The sequence below is a fragment of the Salvelinus fontinalis genome, chromosome 8, assembly GCF_029448725.1.
Source record: "Salvelinus fontinalis isolate EN_2023a chromosome 8, ASM2944872v1, whole genome shotgun sequence".
Taxonomy (NCBI): domain Eukaryota; kingdom Metazoa; phylum Chordata; class Actinopteri; order Salmoniformes; family Salmonidae; genus Salvelinus; species Salvelinus fontinalis.
The window spans coordinates 30,506,172-30,528,631 of NC_074672.1; the positions used below are offsets into that span (position 1 = coordinate 30,506,172).

At 42.7% G+C, this 22,460-nt stretch overlaps 1 protein-coding gene across 3 annotated transcripts; it reads left to right on the forward strand.

Annotated features, from left to right (window-relative positions):
• Positions 1-405: 405 nt before the first annotated feature.
• On the forward strand, positions 406-21,136 carry LOC129861087 (dystroglycan 1-like). Of its 3 annotated transcripts, none has more exons than XM_055932197.1 (3): positions 406-702; positions 13,567-14,163; positions 16,632-21,136. In XM_055932197.1, the coding sequence occupies exons 2-3, from the start codon at positions 13,789-13,791 to the stop codon at positions 18,933-18,935; spliced, it is 2,679 nt and encodes an 892-aa protein (XP_055788172.1). In that variant the 5' UTR covers positions 406-702; positions 13,567-13,788; the 3' UTR covers positions 18,936-21,136. The 3 variants fall into 3 exon arrangements, with proteins under 3 accessions (XP_055788172.1, XP_055788170.1, XP_055788173.1); XM_055932195.1 differs by lacking the exon at positions 406-702 and adding an exon at positions 848-973; XM_055932198.1 differs by lacking the exon at positions 406-702 and adding an exon at positions 1,041-1,255.
• Positions 21,137-22,460: the final 1,324 nt, after the last annotated feature.

Sequence of the window (22,460 nt, forward strand, 5' to 3'; positions counted from 1 at the left end):
CATACTTATCAAGAGAACATCCCTGGTCATCCCTACTGCCTCTGATCTGGCGGACTCACTAAACAAAAATGCTCCGTTTGTAAATTATATCTGTGTTGGACTGTGCTCCTGGCTATCCGTCAATAAAAAAATATGAAAATTGTCGGGTTTGCTTAATATAAGAAATGTAAAATGATTTCTACCTTTACTTTTACTTTTGATACTTAAGTATATTTAAAACCAAATACTTTTATAATTTTACTCAAGTAGTATTTTACTGGGTGACTTTCACTTGAGTCATTTTCTATTAAGGTATATTTACATTTACTCAAGTATGAGAATTTAGTACTTTTTACACTACTGCAAATTAGGGTGTGAATCTGAAAACGGGAGGAGTTATGTGATATAGCGAGATTATAACAAACCTGAAGCTCCAAGAACAGGGTGGGGAGAGCAGCAGTGTGGGAGGACGAGGAGACGTGTGAAGTGGCAATCTTTTCCAGCTGATTAACAATGTTGAACATATGTTTAAAAATACCTTGACAACTGAGCTGGATAGCGGCGACTTTTCGGGGTTGGCCTACCAATTTGTCTTTATTTCCAGTGACACTAAACGCGTAAACGATGGCTATTTAGGTTTTTGAGTTTATCGCGGTTTTCTTTTCACACCGATGAGGAACTGAAAGGGAGAAAAGAGGAAACATTCTTACCTAAATTTACAAGGTCAGTTTTCATGATTATTTATCTCTCAATATAATAGCACATTTTCAAAATAAACAAAATCAATCCGTTTTTATTATTCATCAGTGTCATTTATTTCCTAAATTGTTAGTGTCTTTCGTCACCATCCATTCTAAAGACTAAGCTAGCACATTCGATTAATCGAGACTAGCTTCTACTGCATCTTCTCGACGGAAGGTTAACAACAGTGGTCATTCTTCGGTTCTCGTCGTCATCTTAAAATAATGGATGGAACGGGAGAAAGGAGGCAAACGTTCGTATTTTTTATTGAATCAATTGTCTGTTTTAATAACTAACTTCGCTAGCTACATTGGGCAAGATAGAGTTTTAGTGAAGCTCGAGCCTAGATCGAACACACGACTAGCTAAAACCGCGAGTCCTTTCCGTTTACGGTTAGAACAGGTGCATCTCGCTCGAGCGCTATGATGGTCGTGTCGGCTTGCGGTTCTTGGCATATTTGTTACCAAAACAATCAGTTCGTGTTAAAAAAAAATGTATCATCACTGTTGGAAGGATTGCTTTGCGATTGATGTTTGTAAGTGTCTGTAATATGTTGAAGTCCAATAAAGCTAGCTAGCAATGGCCTGCTTCTCTAACGTTATCTAGCTAGCTACTTAGCTTGCTGTAGCTAGGTAGTTAGCATACCACCCGAAACGGGGCAGGCAGGGCCCTCCTTGTAATGGAATGACAGAATACCTTTTATTTTTTTTGTATCAGGACTTTTTCGATAATTCAAGGTTCAATTATTTATTCTGCTAACATTCTTGCTGACCTAATTTAGTATCTAGCTGTGTTTGTTTGCCACTGCTGAGAGTATTGTCTGTCTTCACAGCAGCTATGGCGAATATTAATGTATTTTTAGCGCTCATATTTTAAATACAGGGAACCTTTATTACTTTGAACTAGCTACGCTAGCACGTAACGTTAAGTAACTAGTTAGTAGTACTAGACTACGTTACATTGTCTCATCTTGCTACTGTTGATAATTTGGTTTTAAGACCTGACTAACTAAATTAGTTGTTCGCTCAACTTCCCTTGCCATATTGGCTACTGACTACTGTCTTATAATTTGAATCACATTAAATTGCTGCTTGATTGGATTTCACAGCAACATTAGCTAAACATTTCCCGTTTACACTTAGTTAGCCTACATATCCTTATACGAAGGTCAACATTTGAATAGCCTACTAGCTAGTTAAATTACTTTCAGCTATGTTCAGTGGTTGGGGTCTGACTGGGTAACAGAGGGAACATCCAATCGTCTGAGATTGCAAGGCAAGCTTGTCTTGTGGAAATGTTTAATATTCAGATCATGTACTATCCAGTGGCTGCTTTGGTGGACTTTGGATACGTCAATTCAATTTGCTCTGAATGCCACTGTGCATTTGAGGCCTAATTATTTTGGATGGTTTCAAGTTATTTCCACTGCAAATGATTGTGAAGAGGAATTACGGATATAATTTTATGTAAACGTTTCCTCTTTGGTTGGAACTGGATGGAGCAGACATCCTTTCTACATGGGGATGAACACGGCTATATTATTCTGACTGTAAATATGGTAGGAAATTGTCAGCATGGTAATAACATTTGCTATAATTTTCACAAGGCTTTGAAGGCCTAACAATGTGCTCTGCCACACTGCATTTTTCAATTTGTAAAAAAAAAGAATTAATTTTAGTTTAAAGTTAGTTGAGCCAATTATTCTGTGTTATTGTGTGAGGAGTTGAGATATAGTAGCTGTTTGGTTATGATTTAGGCTACTGACAGACCTTCCCAAAATGAAAATGTTCCCTAATTGCAACCTTACCAAACTTAACTTTGCATTCTTAGAAGTATCAATTTTACAAAGATAGTTTCTTTGTTAGGTGCTCCTTGGCTTTTTGTTGAATTTTAAGCACCTGCTGTTTAACAGATTTCCAAGACTGGGCTAATTGAGGCTTCCAACTAGGGTTTATGTCAAAGGGGATCGTGCCATCGCTGCTCTCAGGGATGGCACGACTGTTGGTTATAGGCTACAACGGAAATGTTAGAATCTACTGACAAGTCTTCACCATTTAAACTAACGTCTCAGACTCCTTAAGAAATTCACTGCTTTTGTGTTTTTCGTTGCATCATATTCCTCCTTGCTATTGCACTGTAGCTAGGTATGGCGCGAACAGAAACACATCAAATACTTTTCTTGTTTGTTTGGGAAATGGGCCTTGAAATGAATCCTTGGTTTGAACACATGATTGAATCATGTTCAGGAAATTGGAACATAATAGAATCTAGGCCACAGTGAGTAGCGAGCTCACTTTGATGCACACTGTCGCACAAATAGCTTTTTTGCCTGTGTAGATTATTGCAAGGTGTAGGTATTGGCGGAATTAAATATAAACACTTTTGTGTAAACATGGCAGGTGTGTTACTTGTTTGTGCTGTTACATAATAAGCAGAGGGAAAGTGAATTGGATGTTTGAGCCTAGCAGTCCATTTTGTAGGCCTGTTTTTTTTTTTTTTTTTTTGTGGACTTCACCAGCCTCTTCTAATATAGGCCATCCCCTGCCAGTTTGCCATCTTGGCCGTGTCTCTCTTAAGGAGGCAGCTATAGAAAGTGTGACTGTACAGTGTTTTCTATTCAGACTGCTCTGAGTCAGGGGCTCCTAGCGGAAGGAAGGAGAGAGCCTCATGCAAGGAGGGAGTGTACAGGGAGAGTGCAGACCATAGAATTGTCTCTGGTAGTGGTTTGATTGGGATCTCTGATCTAACCTACATCTGCATGTCTCAGAGTTATGGAATAAGTCATCAGATCAGACTGGTTTTAGGTGAAACGAGGATGACTAACTAGTTCAGAGTATTAAGCTACAGCTGTCATGCTTTACAGCTTCAGAAAAGTTAGGTAGTGAACCTAAACACCATAGAGACATCTACTGGTCAAACAAATGGTTAAATTATCTCAAGTTGAAAGTAGATGACTGATTACTCAGCCAAAGAGGGATTTTACGAACTTGTGAATTGTACAATTGCTTCAAATTAGGCAACATCAGCAATTGAGAAATGTGTAGCTGACCTTGCAGCAGTAAATAAAATTAAAATAAGCCATGCATTTGAGATGGTGTGTGTTCCTGCCTGCATCCAGCATTGCAAATTATATGCAGGATAGTGCCGAGCAAAGGAACCCTGTGGATGGGGCTTAATGGAACATTCCCTCTCACCCAGCTGGTGAGCTAGTCATAACAATCTCCTTCTACAGCAAAAACGGCAGTGCATTCTATTATCAATGGTCTACCTGTTTCTGTAGAGAGATCCATCTCTACCTGTTTCTGTAGAGCGATGCATCTCTTTAAAATGTAGAAAGTATGTAAATGGGGCATAACTGACATTAAAAGTCTGAAATATAGAGCCTCCTGAGTGGTGCAGCGGTCTAAGGCACTGCATTGCAAGTGCTTGAGGCGTCACTACAGACCCGCGTTCGTTCCCAGGCTGTGTCGCAACTGGCCGTGAACGGGAGTCCCATAAGGCGGCACACAATTGTCCCAGCGTTGTTAGGGGAGGGTTTGGCCGGGTGTGCTTTACTTGGCTCATCTCGCTCTAGTGACCCCTTGTGGCGGCCCAGGTGCCTGCAGGCTGACTTTGAATGTCAGTTGAGCAGTGTTTCCTCTGACACATTTGTGCGGCTGGCTTCCGGGTTAAGCAGGCGGGTGTTAAGAAGCGCGGTTTGGCGGGTCATGTTTCGGAGGATGCATGACTTGACCTTCACCTCTCCCGAGCCCGTTGGAGTTGCAGCGATGAGACAAGATCGCAATTGGATATCACGAAAAGGGGAGTAAAATTAAAGACCCAGTCCATTACACACACATTACACACATGCAAAATGCAAAGTTTTGCTGCGATGAGACAAGATTGAAATTGGGAGGAAAAGGGGGGCTAAAAAAATATCTGAAATATTGAATGAATAGGCCTAAAAACGTAACTTTTCATTTCCCACTCAAACGATCGACTGAGTCGCTATGAGTGAAGGCTCCCTTGGAAAACACTTGGCCCTAACTTTAGACGATTTGCTGACTTTGCATCTAAGTTGAGGTTCTGCAATCGATCACGTCTGATCTCGAAAGCAATGTGATGACAGGGTTTGGCCTCTGAGCAGCGTTAGCCAGGCCGGCGGAGCATAGTGAACAGACCAGAGATCCTGACCCTCCCTTCTCTCTTTTAGTTTCTTTACAGAGGCTGAATGATGTTGGCATGTGTTTTTAAAGGGGAGAGAAAATGCTTAGATCCATTTGTATGGTAAGCCTTATCAGTTGCCTGTGGGGTTTGATGAAGGCAGAATGACTATTGTAGTGTCAGATAGACAAAAGGGGAATCAAAGCTGTGCTTGTTTGTGGTGCTGAACTCTCTCATCCCCTTTTAATTGGCTTTTCTGAAAGGAACTGTAAGGGCAGGCTTTTAAAGATCCCTCTGAATAGGGTTGCACATTTTGGAGAATATTCAGAGGTGGAAACTTTCCTTGGGAATATATGCAAATTAATATTAACAATAACCTTTTATCTTATCATAAGTAGACATTGCAAATGATTAAATCCTTCCAATATAAATAAAAAACACAATTTAGTTGCCAATTGAACTTTAAATGAGTTGACTCTTCACATGGGATGATTTCACTGAACAACAAAAGAAAGGGAATATTGAATGATCCCCAATGATCCATCGCATCTCCCAAAAACGTTTTCAACATACATCTGTAAAATGATAGTCTAGAAACTAAAGATTTGGTTGTCTTCCTTTCAGGCTTTCATGTCTTCTCCCTGGACCTACTCAAAGTCCACCTCTTCAACATCAGACTGAGGCCTCATCTTCACTATCACTTTCCAACCTTGTTGAGGATGGCTCGTCAGGCTCAAATTTGTCCAGATGGCCACCAATTTTTCAACTCTTGTATTGGTCAGCCTGTTGCGTACTTTGGTGTGTGTGTGTTCCCAAATAAGGACCAGTTGCACTTTGAGGCGGCTGATGTTGGTGGGATTTGGAGGATGATGGAGGAAAGAGCCTCAGATCCACTAAGTCCCTTACACCAGGTGGCTGATGAGATGTTGGCATGAGTGCCATATTGCATCTCCATCCCAAAGCCCTTGCTTGGAAGTGTATTTCGCTAGACTGCCAAGAACCTTGCCCTCATCCAGGCCAAGTTGGTGTGACACGGTAGTGATGACACCATAGGCCTTATTGATCTCTGCACCAGACAGGACGCTCTTGCCAGCATACTTGGGGTCCAACATATACGCTGCGGCGTGTATGGGCTTCAGGCAGGAGTCTTCACGCTTTTTCATGCATTTCAGAACTGCAGTTTCCTCTGTCAACAGTGAAGTGGGCAGGGCAGTATGGATTTCTTCTCTTACATCTGCAAACAGAGTCTGAACATCAGACAGGATGGCATTGTCTCCCTCAATCTGTGAAATGGCTACTGATATAGGTTTCAGGAGTTTCAGGCTGCTTACCCCTCATAAAAATGCATCATCCAGGAGGATCCTCTTGATGGGGCTGTCCATATCGGCATACTGTGATATGGCCATTTCATGGAGAGACTCCTTCCCCTCCAGGAGACTGTCAAACATGATGACAACACCACCCCAACGGGTGTTGCTGGGCAGCTTCAATGTGGTGCTCTTATTCTTCTCACTTTGCTTGGTGAGGTAGATTGCTACTATAACTTGATGACCCTTCACATACCTAACCATTTCCTTGGCCCTCTTGTAGAGTGTATCCATTGTTTTCAGTGCCATGATGTCCTTGAGGAGCAGATTCAATGCATGAGCAGCACAGCCAATGGGTGTGATGTGAGGGTAGGACTCCTCCACTTTAGACCAAGCAGCCTTCATGTTTGCAGCATTGTCTGTCACCAGTGCAAATACCTTCTGTGGTCCAAGGTCATTGAATGTCTTCAGCTCATCTCCAATGTAGAGACTGGTGTTTCTGTTGTCCCTTGTCTGTGCTCCTGTAGAATACTGGTTGGGGGGTGGAGATGATGTAGTTAATAATTCCTTGCCCACGAGCATTTGACCACCCATCATAGATGGTTGCAATACAGTCTGCTTTCTCTGCCTTGCTTGACCTTCACTTGAACTCTGAACTCTGCATCCAGCAACTTAGTAAAGAAAGCATGTCTGGTTGGAGGGGTGTATGCTGGGTGAAGAACATTCAGAAATATCTTCCAATACACATTGATTGTGAGCATCAAGGTGAACCAGTTGCATACACAGCTCGAGCAAGACATTCATCAGCATTTTTCTGACTACGTTCTTCTATAGCTGTTGCTATCGATAAGGTGTCTGGTTCGTCATTTTCACCTCGAATAGAAGTAGAGGGACTTTTGTCAGAGGTTGCTTGTTGTGAGCGCTGAGGGAACGTTATGCACTTGGCCAGATTCTGCATCTTTGTTGCATTCTTCACATATGATTTGGCACAATATTTGAGAATGTACACATCTTTATTAGCTGCAGTAAAATGTCTCCACACATCAGATAGTGCCTGTAGCATTTTCCTTTTAACTTCTTTGGGGTACCCCCCCCTTCTCAATTTCCACCTAAAGACATACCCTAATCTAACTGCCAGAAGCAAAGATATGTATATTCTTGGTATCATTTGAAAGGAAACACTCTGAATTTTGTGGAAATGTGAATTGAATGTAGTAGAATATAACACTAGATCTGGTAGAAGACAATACAAGGAAATAAACATACGTTTTCTGTTTTTTATTGTTGCTGCATCATCTTTCAAATGACCAAGAACAGCCAAACATACAGATAGGATGATTTGAATGAAGAACATAAGATGGCAACAATAGCTGAGCAAAGTTTTAGACGAAACTTCAAAAATAAGCGAGCTACATGACATTGAGCAAGTCACCCAGGTGTTCCACACAAATGTACCCAAATGTGGCCGAATTGGTACAGTGATACATTTTGAAGGAAAGAACTATATACAAAATGCATAAATGCTATTCTAACACCCCCCCCCCCCCCCCCCCCCAAAAAAAAAAATAATAATTATATATATGAAAAAAATAATAAACAAATAACAAGGGTAACTATTTACACATTTTCTATTTACAATATGGTATATTTTATAAATAGATAAATATTGTGAAGACCCTCAGTCCTCCTCACAATATTGTGCTGCTGGTGCCATGGCCCATAGCAGTCTCTTTCTGCTGTAAAGCAGAGGCTTACTGAACAGGTGGTGCAGGTGATGGGGCATTTCCTGTGACAAAGGGCACAACGTCGCCTCCCCACTGCCCTTTTTGCCCTGAGGCACATTCATGCCTGCAGAGATGAATCTGGGCAGGTGAACACCACTGGTTGACGGAGCAGAAGGTGCTGCAGTGGACTTGCTGTAGCTAGCAAGCTCCTGGATGAGCAGCTCCCTGAAGGTTAGCTGTGAGATGGGGGGCTGTCTCTATCAATTTCCTCTTTAATTTGGGTTAAATCTGTATACTTAGACTTTGTTTTAGCTTTTCCTGATTTATTCGCCATAATTTAAATATATAAACTTGTAGAAAATGCTATTGAATATGTACTGCTATACGTAACACGCGTGGCTCCGTCAAGTAGGATTTGCAATGGCGAATTAACCTCTTTTACGCCAGAGTTTACCACAAAGGCTGGTCTTCAAACGTATAACCATTACATATTGCCGTTTTACCTCAGCTCATTGGCTATCTTCCAAGCTAGATTTCAAGATGATCAGTGGTCATTGGGCCAAAATACAGTCAATCAACGATAGACCGGTCATACCATTGGTGCGCAATGAGGTCATTGATTGGTGTCTCCAAATCGGTTTGTTTCGGTCAATACGTCCCGGGAAAAGAGCCATCATGTATGCTTGTGTTAGTAACAACCAGAGGATTGCAATGAAACCAACCATGACTGGATAAACGTTTGTTTAGTGTGTGTAATTACCACGAACGCTTCATCCAAAGTTGAATGAGACGGAAATCACGACGCAACCGGTTTAAAAATGTTTCGTGTTAGGCTATAAAAATAGATTTTATCAAACAAAACAAACATTCACTGTGTAGTTAGGACACTTGGCATTGCCACCAGAGGGAGATCTTCAATGGTCAGCGATTTATTTTATTGTTATTTCTGACTTTCGTGACCCTAATGCTTGGTTGGAAAATGCTAGTAATACTTGTGTGTGTGTGTGGGGCGCCGTCCTCAGAAAGTTGCATGTTTGCTTTTGCAGTAAACCTTTTTGAAATCTGACACAGCGGCTGGATTAATAAGACGTTCATCTTTTAAATGATGTAAGATACATGTATTTACAAGAATGTTTAATACAACGAATGGTGTATTTAAAATGTTAGCTCTCTGCAGTTTCACCAGATGTTGGCCTGGTGGGACGTTAGCATCTTACCTACCCTGGAGAAGTTAAGATTTGTTTTAAATAACGTACAATGATAAAGACAGATAAATAGTTAAGCAGTTAGATTAAACAACTCCTTTGTAAGGTAAATGTTTTAACATGTATGGAAACAGGTGAATTAACACTCTTTTAGCAGGCTCAAGCAAGCTAAAACCCACTTGAATAGCAAAAACTAACTAGCAGAAATTGAGTTAGAATGATTTAAACACACTTTGCTATAGGCTTCTATTTACTAGTTAACAAAAAAATCATTTATGTCATATAAAATATATTCACCCCACCCAATATTGTAATCAAAACTTACCAGAAAGCATGTAGTCCTTTGCTCAGACAGTGTAGTAGTGTGTGCTCAATAGCATCTCATTAGTGTGCAAGATCTTGAGAAACATCTGTAGAGGGTTGCAATTCCATTGAATTGGGGATAGTTTAGCCAAAATATGCTACAAGACCTAGAATTGCCTTGTGTATCTCACAAAGGTTCACTGTTTATAATAGAGGTCGACCGATTAATCGGAATGGCTTATTAATTATGGCTGATTTATTTAGGGACGATTTCAAGTTTTCATAACAATCGGTAATTGGCATTTTTGGACACCAATTATGGCTGATTACATTCCACTCCATGAGGAGACTGCATGGCAGGCTGACTACCTGTTACGCAAGTGCAGCAAGGAGCCAAGATAAGTTGCCAGCTAGCATTAAACTTATCATATAAATAAAACAATCTTAACATAATCACTAGTTAACTACACATGGTTGCTGATATTACTAGTTTATTTAGTTAGTAGTCTGCGTTGCATATAATCAATGCGGTGCCTGTTAATTTATCATCAAATCACAGCCTACTTCACCAAACGGGTGATCATTTAACAAGCGCATTCGTGAAAAAAGCACTGTCGTTGCACCAATGTGTACCTAACCATAAACATCAATGCCTTTCTTAAAATCAATACACAAGTATATATTGTTAAACCTGCATATTTAGTTAATATTGCCTGCTAACATGAATTTCTTTTAACTAGGGATATTGTGCCACTTCTCTTGCGTTCTGTGCAAGCAGAGTCAGGGTATATGCAGCAGTTTGGCCTGCATGGCTCGTTGTGAATTGTGTGAAGACCATTTCTTCCTTACAAAGACCGTAATTAATTTGCCAGAATTTTACATAATTATGACATAACATTGAAGGTTGTGCAATGTAACAGCAATATTTAGACTTAGGGATGCCACCCGTTAGATAGAATACGGAACGGTTCCTTATTTCACTGAAAGAATAAACGTTTTGTTTTTGAAATTATAGTTTCTGGATTTGACCACATTAATGACCTAAGGCTCGTATTTATGTGTGTTATATTATAATTAAGTCTATGACTTGATAGAGCAGTCTGACTGAGCGGTGGTAGGCAGCAGCAGGCTCGTAAGCATTAATTCTAACAGCACTTTCCTGCATTTGCCAGCAGCTCTTCGCTGTGCTTCAAGCATTGCGCTGTTTATGACTTCAAGCCTATCAACTCCCGAGATTAGGCTGGCAATACTATAGTGCCTAGAAGAACATCCAATAGTCAAAGGTATATGAAATACAAATGGTATAGAGAAATAGTCCTATAATAACTACAACCTAAAACTTCTTAACTGGGAATATTGACGACTCATGTTAAAAGGAATCACCAGCTTTCATATGTTCTCATGTTCTGAGCAAGGAACTTAATTCAGTATTGTTGTAATTGTCATTATTTTATATATATATATATATATATATATATATATATATATATATATATATATATATATATTACTCAAAATTATAAAGGGAACACTTAAACAACACAATGTAACTCCAAGTCAATCACACTTCTGTGAAATCAAACTGTCCACTTAGGAAGCAACACTGACAATACATTTCACATGCTGTTGTGCAAATGGAATAGACAACAGGTGGAAATTATAGGCAATTAGCAAGACACCCCCAATAAAGGAGTGGTTCTGCAGGTGGTGACCACAGACCACTTCTCAGTTCCTATGCTTCCTGGCTGATGTTTTGGTCACTTTTGAATGCTGGCGGTGCTTTCACTCTAGTGGTAGCATGAGACTGAGTCTACAACCCACACAAGTGGCTCAGGTAGTGCAGCTCATCCAGGATGGCACATCAATGCGAGCTGTGGCAAGAAGGTTTGCTGTGTCTGTCAGCGTAGTGTCCAGAGCATGGAGGCGCTACCAGGAGACAGGCCAGTACATCAGGAGACGTGGAGGAGGCCGTAGGAGGGCAACAACCCAGCAGCAGGACCGCTACCTCCGCCTTTGTGCAAGGAGGAGCAGGAGGAGCACTGCCAGAGCCCTGCAAAATGACCTCCAGCAGGCCACAAATGTGCATGTGTCGGCTCAAACGGTCAGAAACAGACTCCATGAGGGTGGTATGAGGGCCTGACGTCCACAGGTGGGGGTTGTGCTTACAGCCCAACTCAGTGCAGGACGTTTGGCATTTGCCAGAGAACACCAAGATTGGACAATTCGCCACTGGCGCCCTGTGCTCTTCACAGATGAAAGCAGGTTCACACTGAGCACGTGACAGAGTCTTGAGACGCCATGGAGAACGTTCTGCTGCCTGCAACATCCTCCAGCATGACAGGTTTGGCGGTGGGTCAGTCATGGTGTGGGGTGGCATTTCTTTGGGGGGCCGCACAGCCCTCCATCTGCTCGCCAGAGGTAGCCTGACTGCCATTACGTACCGAGATGAGATCCTCAGACCCCTTGTGAGGCCATATGCTGGTGCGGTTGGCCCTGGGTTCCTCCTAATGCAAGACAATGCTAGACCTCATGTGGCTGGATTGTGTCAGCAGTTCCTGCAAGAGGAAGGCATTATTTCTATGGACTGGCCCGCCCGTTCCCCAGACCTGAATCCAATTGAGCACATCTGGGACATCATGTCTCGCTCCATCCACCAACGCCATGTTGCACCACGGACTGTCCAGGAGTTGGCGGATGCTTTAGTCCAGGTGTGGGAGGAGATCCCTCAGGAGACCATCCGCCACCTCATCAGGAGCATGCCCAGGCGTTGTAGGGAGGTCATACAGGCACGTGGAGGCCACACACACTACTGAGCCTCATTTTGACTTGTTTTAAGGACATTACATCAAAGTTGGATCTGCCTGTAGTGTGGTTTTCCACTTTAATTTTGAGTGTGACTCCAAATCCAGACCTCCGTGGATTGATAAATTTGATTTCCATTGATCACTTTTGTGTGATTTTGTTGTCAGCACATTCAACTATGTAAAGAAAAAAGTATTTAATAAGAATAATTCTTTCAGATCTAAGGCTGTGTTATTTTAGTGTTCCCTTTATTTTTCACAAACAAGCATCGGACGATTTTAATCGGTATCGGCTTTTTTTGGTCCTCCAATAATCGGTATCGGCTTTAAAAAATCATAATCGGTCGACCTCTAGTTTATAAGCAAACTTTTTAAAAGGAATTTAAGATACATTCCCAGGCTTAACTTCCCATGGAAAAATTGTGGAAATTTACCGGAAAGTTTTCGACCCTTTGCAATCCTACCTGTGAATAAGTTCACGCAGAACACAACTGAATGGAGAAAATTAGACATAGGAACAGTACAACCAGGCAATAACAGCTGTCAGTTGTAAATAGGAATTTTCCTGTTTAGGCAATATAAATGCTCATTTCCATTCAAATTCTCTTGTGAAAAATGGTCTGGTATAGTCCTGATGAGCTGACGTCACAGCCTATGTTTGCTTGGCATTAGGATTCCAGGCGATTGGCCGACCCTGGACTACCCGTCTCTCAGCGTTACAGAATTGGGGTTGGCTGGGTCAGCACAGTGGAGGCTCTAATTCCCACCCCCAGGGCACCTAATTAAAACTTACAACCTAGACAAACAACCTTTGACTCTGTCTGCCATCTCATGAGAACTGCTATTCTGAAAACTCCATGACATGCGAAGAGATCAGTGGGAGATCAACATACCCTCTTAGCAAATAATTATGTCAGTGTCTGTATCGGAATACTACTTCATGCTTGGTCTTCTGTATCAAAGCCTGTTTTTAGATTCTGCGTGTTCATTTAGTCAGGCCTCACACTAGATTGCTAGTTCATAACTGCTCTGATAAAGGCAAAAAAACAAACGTCTCTATCCTGGGAATGCAAAATGTTTTAGCACTCAGTTTTGCCCCAGTCGTTTTGTTTTGTCATTGTTACGTTCGCCCACTTCATGGAACATTGCATTGAAATATTGTTAGTTAAATCTCTTTTGCGCTCAATATTTTGTAAAACCCAACACAATGGGTGCAGAGAATTTCTTTGTTATTATACAGTATTGAAAAATGGACTCACCCGCACAGGCTTGAGAGGTCTTTTGTGGAGACAAATAACACTTGATGAGTTTATTAATTAAAAAAATGATATCAGGTTTTTACAGTGGTTCTCTTTCTTTGCAGTGGCTGACTAACATGGCTGACTAACTACCTGCCACAGACTCTCTTCATGGATAACAGAGGAAGACGACAAAGGAAACACAAAATAAAACCTTATTAATTATCAACAAAGACAAACATCCAGAGGAACCAATCCACCACTATTGTTCCACCACTCTGACTTCCGGTGCATGTGGTCCTGAAATCGTCCTAAGGAGGAGGCGGGGAACGCATAGGCCTACCACTATGCACTGTAAACAGAGCTGTTGGGACTGTGGAGGTGTGGGGAGAACCAGACCTCCCCCAGGCAGGACTATCCCCCTAGTGCTGGGGCTACTGGTGGCCTTGGTCCAGGGCAGTGTGCCTAGGAGACAACTGGTGGAGGGCCTGGGGGAGATGTTGTCGGTGGACCTGGAAGCCTCCATGCACTCCTCTGTCCTCTCTGACCTGCAGACTGCAGCCTCTGTCACCACAGCGGGACCTCCCACGGGTATCCCAGAGTTCCTGGCTGCGGTCACAGAGGTGGCCCCTGCAGGAATCCCTGACTCTTCAGCGGTGGTGGGCCAGGGTTTCCAGTTGAGGATTCCGCCCAGGGCGAAGAATGGCAGTTGCAATGTTAAGGTAAGCATTGTCATGACTAGGATGTTACTCCTGATTTGAATATAGTGACCCACCCCACATACTGGTGGTGGATCTAATGGTGATAATCAAACCACCGCTGTAATGTCCATATGAACATTGATAGTAATAAATAGGGCTGAACCCAATTAGTCAACTGGTCGATTGTTTGGTCGTTAAGCTGTCGGTCAACCAAGATTGTTTTAGTCGAGCAGTAACACAGATATATATTTGGCCCATCTCAGTGAACTAATCCATTGCGGAGGCCTAGACTAAAAGCTAATTTAAGCTTGATCCAGAAATGTGGTAAGGAGGCTCCATGTGGAGGGTGGGGACAATGTGGTAGGAGGCTCCCAAATGTTGTAACAATGCAGAAGGCTCTGTATAGCTCAATGCATTTGAAAAATCTTTCCAGCTCTCCCTTTTGATAACCTCTCAGCGTGAAAGGGAAAACTGTCATGCTGTCTGATCCAATGGAGGAGCTCAAGCAGTAGAACATTTGATGTGCCGGTCATCGGCTCCAGTGAGTTCTTGCCCAAGTCAAGCACTGCTTCTTATCCCTTGCGCAAATAGCCTACAGTTTTCTGTCCTGAGCTCACTGGCGGGGAAACTGAGGGCCAAGAATATTTTATGCAATGTTGCAAAGTGCAAGCGTCGGGCTGGACCCAAGTTAATAGTTGATACAGTGCTTTATGTTCGTTGCAGACTCGCTCGTCATAGCTCACATTAGGAAACCTGGTTATCGGTTTTGATTGAACAGGGCTCTCTAGAACGGACCTTTTAGTGTATTCTTGTATTTCAATGAAAAGGAAATGTATGATGTCCTGAATGCGATCGTGCCATTGAATACATGTATGCAATTTAACTTTGATGTTAAGCTGCTCAGATGTTTGACTTCCTTTATATGATGTAATATGACAGTTTATATGTAGGGTTGCAAAATTACTGAAACTTTCAATAAATGAGGAGATCTAGAATCTTCCAACCAGGACTTCTGGAAAAGCAAAAAAAAAGAAGGAATTTATTGAAAGTTCCTGTAATTCTGCAACCCAAGTTATACTGAGTGAACAAAATATTAGGAATACATGCTCTTTCCATGACCTAGACAGACCAGATGAATCCAGGTGAAGGCTATGAACCCTTACTGATGGCACTTGTTAAATTCACTTCAATCATTGTAGATGACAGATTAAAGAAGGATTTTTAAACTTTGAGACATGGATTGTGTATGTGAGCCATTCAGAGGGTGAATGGGCAAGACAAAAGATTTAAGTGCCTTTGCACAGGGTATAGCAAGTGCCAGGCGCATCAGTTTGAGTGGTTCAAGAACTGTAACCCTGCTAGGTTTTTCATGCGCAGTTTCCCGTGTCTATCAAGAATGGTCCACCACCCAAAAGACATCCAGCCAACTTGACACAACTGTGGGAAGCTTTGGAATCAACTTGGGCCAGCATCCCTGTAGAACGCTTTCGACACCTTGTAGAGTCCATGCCCCAATGAATTAAGGCTGTTCAAAAGGGGGTGCTACTCCATATTAGGAAGGTGTTCTTAAAGTTTTGTACACTCTGTGTATAACATTCAACATGTCACTCTGTATGCTCCTCTACCTCATTTCTGTAATCCTTTGTGCCCAGAGGCTTGATCACAATAGTGCCTTTTTCAGTCTTCCTGTCCATGTTGAAATAGCAATGTGAGGAGGTTACCTTGCACATAAGACATCGCTCAAATTCTCTTTGGATTTTGGGAACAGTTATTACAGCTGAACAGAAAATTGCCTTCAATCTGTGTGGATGGAGAATGGAGGAAACAAAGCCTTTTTGGGCAGCATTGTAGTCCTGCCCAATAGGCTTAACTTTACATAACCCCAACCCTTTCATTCTCTTCTATTTCCGATTCAGTTTTTCCTCCGCAAGCTCGTATGGACATTTTGAACCCTTCTGCAATGATTTCTATTGGATATTAAACGTACTCTAGGCTAGATCATTCTGTGGCAGCAATTTGTTTTAGCCTTTACGCTTCTTAACTAGCCAAATATTTACATATTTTCAATGCTATGTATGGAATGGATATGCATAATATTCATGCCTCTCAGTACATTATCTCTCACTGTATCAATGTTGATTTTTATTTGACTGTTGTGCAATTTGTTCCTTGAGGAGTTTGAATTGAAAGATATTATTTTTGGCTCCTTGTATTATTGGGAATAATATCCTGACAAATCGTAATGTCTCAAAATGAAGGGGAGATGACTCAGGCGGCTGTCATTTTGTGAATAGGGGCTCACTGGGAGCAGAGCTTCCTGCTCACGTCGATAGAGACCGCAGTACAGATGGACGAAATGAGTCAAAGAAAAATGTGAGACTGAGTTTTCCACATCAGGATCAGCCTCTTGTGTGAAACACCCTGTCCTTTCAGAGTTTTTTGATCTATGAGCCCTATCTCTAAACCTTTCTTCTTCTCTCCTATTGCAGTTAACTGAGGTGGGAAAGGAACACTTACCCTCCTGGCTGTACTGGGCCACAGGGAGCTGCATCCTACGAGGCCTGGCCCTGGCGCAGGACAGAGGTGTCTACCATATCTCCCTCTCTGGCTCTGAGATGGTAAACAGTGGCCATGGCCTAAACGTCTTCTCTATTGAGGTGCACCCAGAGGAGTGGGCTGACGGTGAGCCGGCCCTGTTGGCTCTCCAGGCTGAAGCCAACAACCTCCAGCCATTCACCTGCGGCAGCGAGGAGCCCGTCACTGTTCTCACCATCATCCTGGATGCCGACCTCACCAAGATGAACGCTCATCAGAGGGTAGGCCTGCTGGCAAGCATGAAGAAGTTTTCCGGTGTCCCCCTGGAGCACATGAGGGTGGTCCCTGTCATCAACAACCGCCTGTTCGACATGTCCGCCTTCATGGCTGGGCCCGGAAATGCCAAGAAGGTGGTGGAGAATGGGGCCCTGTTGTCATGGAAGCTGGGCTGCGCCCTGGACCAGTCTAACATTCCGAACATCAACAGCGTCCAATCGCCTGCCAAGGATGGGTCCATGTCGTCCAAGCTAGGCTACCCAGTGGTAGGCTGGCACATCGTCAACAAGAAACCCCACTTGGTGAAACGGGTCAGGAGGCAGCTGGGAAACACCCCCACCCCTGTACCCTCCCTGCTCCCCCCAACCACTTACCCTGAGCCCCCTACTCGCATTGTTCCCACCCCCACATCCCCTTCCATCTCCCCAGCCACTGACAGCTCTGCTCCTCCTGTCCGTGGACCCTTGCCCCTGCCGGTGAAGCCCACTAACAGGCTGAGAGATCAGATAGCCCACACTCCTACTATAGGGGCTCCTCAGCCTACTAGGGTCCTGGGCACCACCAGTACCATCCCCATCCAGCCTACTTTGACCCGGCCCGCTATTCCAGAGGCTACTGCTCTTCCCACCCCACCAAGCACCACTAGAAGGCCAAAGACCTCCACCACCAAGAAAACCAAGAAGGCAAAAACCTCCACTCCAGTGCCCAGAGAACCTAAGACCACCACGGCTAAGCCACCCAGACGCACCACCCCTCTGTCTCCTGTTCCTGACTACAACAATGAGAAGCCCCAGCTACGCAACCCCATCGACGAGGTGAATGCCTGGGTCGGGACCTACTTTGAGGTGAAGATTCCTCCAGATACCTTCTTCGACAAAGAGGACGGCACCACAGACAAGCTGCGTCTGACTTTGAGGAAGAACCACAACGAAGTGGTGAGCGAGACCTCTTGGATCCAGTTTAACAGCACCATCCAGCTCCTGTACGGTCTCCCAGAGAAAGAACACGCAGGCAAACACGAGTACTTTATGCTGGCCACCGACAAGGCAGGCATGAGCACCATAGATGCCTTTGAGGTCCATGTCAACCGCTGGCCAGCCACCGATAATCCCTCTGTTGTTTTTGCCGCCCGTTTTCATGGTGAACCCAAGACATTGGCCAACAACGTCCACAAAAAGATCCTCCTGACTAAGAAGCTGGCATATGCACTGGGTGACCGGAACACCAGCACAGTGACCCTGCGGAGTATCACCAAGGGCTCCATTGTGGTGGAGTGGACCAACAACAGCCTCCAGCAGAGCCCCTGTCCCAAGGACCAGATCACCGTCCTCAGCAGAAAGATCTCCGACCCCCAGGGCAGGCCCACTCTGGCCTTCTCCAATGCCATGGAGCCAGACTTCAAACCCATCAACATCTCTGTCCGCGGCACCAACAAATGCCAGACCTACACGTTCGTGCCCCCAGGAGAGGTGACCATCCCAGTTCCCCCTCCAGCCACTCCTTCCCCTGGCACTGGTCGTAGCACCAGTGACGATGTTTACCTGCACACAGTTATCCCAGCTGTGGTGGTGGCGGCGCTACTGCTGATTGCCGGCGTCATCGCCATGGTCTGCTACCGCAAGAAGCGCAAGGGCAAGATGAGCATTGAGGAGCAGGCCACCTTCATCAAGAAAGGCGTGCCCATCATCTTTGCAGATGAGCTGGATGACTCCAAGTCTCCCCCGTCCTCCAGTATCCCCCTCATCCTGCATGAGGAGAAGCCACCCCTGCCCCCTCCGGAGTACCCCAACATGGCTGGCCCTCACAGCACCCTGCTCAACCAGGATCTCCTGATGGAGGAGTACTCCATCTACCATGATGATGACCCCAACGCACCCCCCTATCAGCCCCCGCCACCCTTCACCGTCCCCATCGAGGGGAAAGGGTCCCGCCCCAAGAACATGACATCCTACAGGTCACCACCTCCCTACGTGCCTCCCTAACGCTTACAGGAGCCTTGGGTTTGGGATGGAGGAAGAGGGGCTGTGGTGACCTTTCTTTTGAAGACAATTTCCGTAGGGATTTTACACACACTGTACAGTGGGATGGCTTTGACATAGCCAGAGTAGACGACCACGTCTGTGTAAGTGACCACTATGGATAACGTACTGTATAAGTCTAACACTGGCACAGGAAAACTGGACAGAGACCGTTTGTAAACGCCAGCTCTCGTTTCTTTTGTTGTCCTTCATAGTTATGCTTTCGACTCTTGCGTAATCTTTTTTTAAAATTTTGATCTGTTCTTGCCAAGAATAATAATTTTTATCTTTGAAGATGTACTGTTTCTATTGTATAGAAAATAATGCAAAAGCGAGAGACTGTAGGCTGCAAAGGCCTTGGAGCAAATGTCACCATGACAACAGACTTGTAGGCTCTCAATCACAAAGTTAATCTTTATACCAATTACAGTATATCACTTATCGGTCTTTGGGTTAGCTCTACTAAGATTTTGCTCCTGTTATTTTTAGAAGGTCGTCTAAGACAAAGTCAAACTAAAAACATGAAACCATCGTTTATTTACATCATAACCTTACATTTTATATTCTCCTCTTAATGTTACCCCTTTCTTTCTTTTACGTTATATCCCCTCTTAAAAATAACAGGTGTAAAACGTTCATTGGTGCAGATGCCTAATAAAACTAGCCCTTTGTGTCCGGCAGAACTGAACATTCTAACTGGTAGCCTAAAAAGGACACTTTTTATTTTTTATGCATAATGGGACTGAAATATCCTCTGCTATACAGGTACTGTACTTGATCAACAAGTAAATCATAGACTGATAGTGAGTGACCACACTTCTTAATGTAAGGGGATTACAAAACAGGAGTAATAACGACGTCAATATACATCGGTGTATTAACTTGCCCCTGAAACAGAGAGATCACTATACAGTGCCTTTTGAAAGTATTCACACCCCTTGACTTTTTACAGCTTGAATTTGAAATGGATTAAATTTAGTTTGTCACTGGCTTACCCACACTAGCCAATAATGTCAAAGTGGAATTATGCTTTTTCAAATGTTTTTCAAATTAATTAATGAAAAGCTGAAATGTCTTGTTTAAGTATTCAACCCCTTTGTTATGGCAACCCTAAATACGTTCAGGAGTAAAAATGTGCAGTACAGTGAAACTGCAAAAAATGTGGCAAAGAAATTTGACCATGTCCTGAGTACAAGGCTCTTAGACTTATCCAAAAAGACTCACAGCTGTAATTACTGACAAGTGATTCTAATATGTATTGACTCAGGGGTATGAATTCTTATGTTACATTTAAGAAATTAGCAAACATCTCTAAAAACATGTTTTTACTTTTGTCATTATGGGGTATTGTGTGTAGATGGGTGAAGGGGAAGAGAGAAAAAAATCTATTTTTAAATTGTAACACAAAATGTGCACTAATGGTATGAATACTTTCTGAAGGCACTATACTATTCCAGGGTTGCCAAGGTAGTGATAAAGCAAAGCATTCCTGTTTTCTTTTTCATCATAATGCTGGGTCAATGAGATGCTGTAACTAGGCAGCAGAGTGTACTGATGGAAGTAAATAATTAGGCTACTAGATTGATCAATTGTTTTAGTATTGATGTAAGTTTTGGGGTTCAGGTCTCCCTTGGACCAGGTCTGTTGCAGAAGAGATTTTATCACAATAAGAAAATAACCTTAACTTTTAAATAAATGAAATAAGAAAAGTGAGGGGGAACGTACAGTTCTGCAATATCCGTGCTCTCTGCCTCTATGCTGCTGCACTGTATCGTTAGTCTCTCAGTCATCAGTTGTGAGACAAGTGTATGTACATAATGGTGTGCCTGTGAAACTGAAGATCTCATAACGTTAATGTGTTTTATCAGTAGAGTTATGCTAGTGGGAGGGAAATTTTATTCTCAATTTTTTGTCTAGATTTATGATCACGATGTCATAAATCATAGTTTGAAGGGGGCAAAAAAAGTTGACTTTCCCATCAGTGAAAATATTGCATCCTGTAAAGAATACGATGTGGGAGGAAGACGAGTGAATAATGTACGTTTCATATCTGATATCACCATAAGGAAAAATGGTTGAGAAAAAAAATCTAAGGTTTTTACTGAATTTTTGATACGGTCTCAAATTGTTTTATGAAAATATATTAATAAAGATGTACTACTATTTGTAAAGCCTCAAAGACCCTGTATTTTCCCTTTGGTCACTTGTTCCTCTGTGAAAAATGAATTGGATCACTATTGGATGTGATTTAATCACGTTACCATTTTCTTCTATTTCACGCTTTGTAAACATTTTTTCACAATTCCATGAGATTGGGTTATTATCTCTGGTTAATGTCTAGAAGATTAATATATATTACAGTATGTGTAGTTAAGACATTTTACATTGTTTCAGAATGTCAGTCACAATCATGATTGGAATCCATATCTGATGAGAATCTCTTGCGGTTGAATGAATCAGCAACACATTTCTCGCTCCACAAACTAGCTATTAGTATTTTAAATCATGTCTCATATTACTTTTCATAATCCTAAACATATGTGTAGCTACACGTACCATCTGCTCGTTTTTGATTAAACTGGGTACCAGTCTTTTTAGCTAATGTTTCACTCCTTGCCACTCCTGTCTTTGGCAAATTCCAGGAGTGGAATGATATCTAAAAAGACTGGTACCCAGGATAGTTGTCATGGGCCTAATGCTGCACAACCTCTTAATAGTTTAATGTTCACATGAACAGTTTACAAATATGTATAATGAATGAAAATCTGAATCATTTAATCATCACACACATTGAACAAAGATGTGGAGCTACTGTAAACCAGAGGAGATGTAGCACTTGAAAAGACCATATTAAGCTTGCCCTACTTTGGCGGTTTAATTAAACCTGCAGGTCTTTTGTACCTTTAGCACTAAATGTTGTCCTCTTGTGAGAAACCACAAATGGAGTGACCCTGCGGACAGATACTCTGCGTTATTCATGACGATGGATTGGAAAGGTCTTTGTATTTGACAAACGCCACTGTTTAAGTGCAAGTCCAATGAGTGATAGATTAGGGCCAGTCAGGACCGGCTCTAGCCTTTTGGGGGCTCTAAGCGAGATTTGGTTGGTTGGTCCCCACGCCAAGCAGGCCTAGAAAATGTTTGACCCCCCTCTTAAGGGTGGAGATTTTTTTGGGAAAATGTTTTAAAGTTCATTTCCTGCAATTCTACACATTTAATCATTGGGGCTTAGAGAAAATATACATTTTTAAAGCAGTTTTCTACAGTTCTACACATTTTGCCATGGGTTGGAGAGATATTGTGACATTTTATAGCAAATGTCATGCAATTCTACTCATTTAGCCATGGACAGAGATTTTTTTTGCTGTTTCAAAGTGAATTACCTGCAATTCTACACATTTTGCCATGACTTATGCCATGTTAATGTCAGAGTGACTAAGAAAATCAATGGGGCGTGCCCTTGAGCACGTGCCCGGTTGATATTCGGCC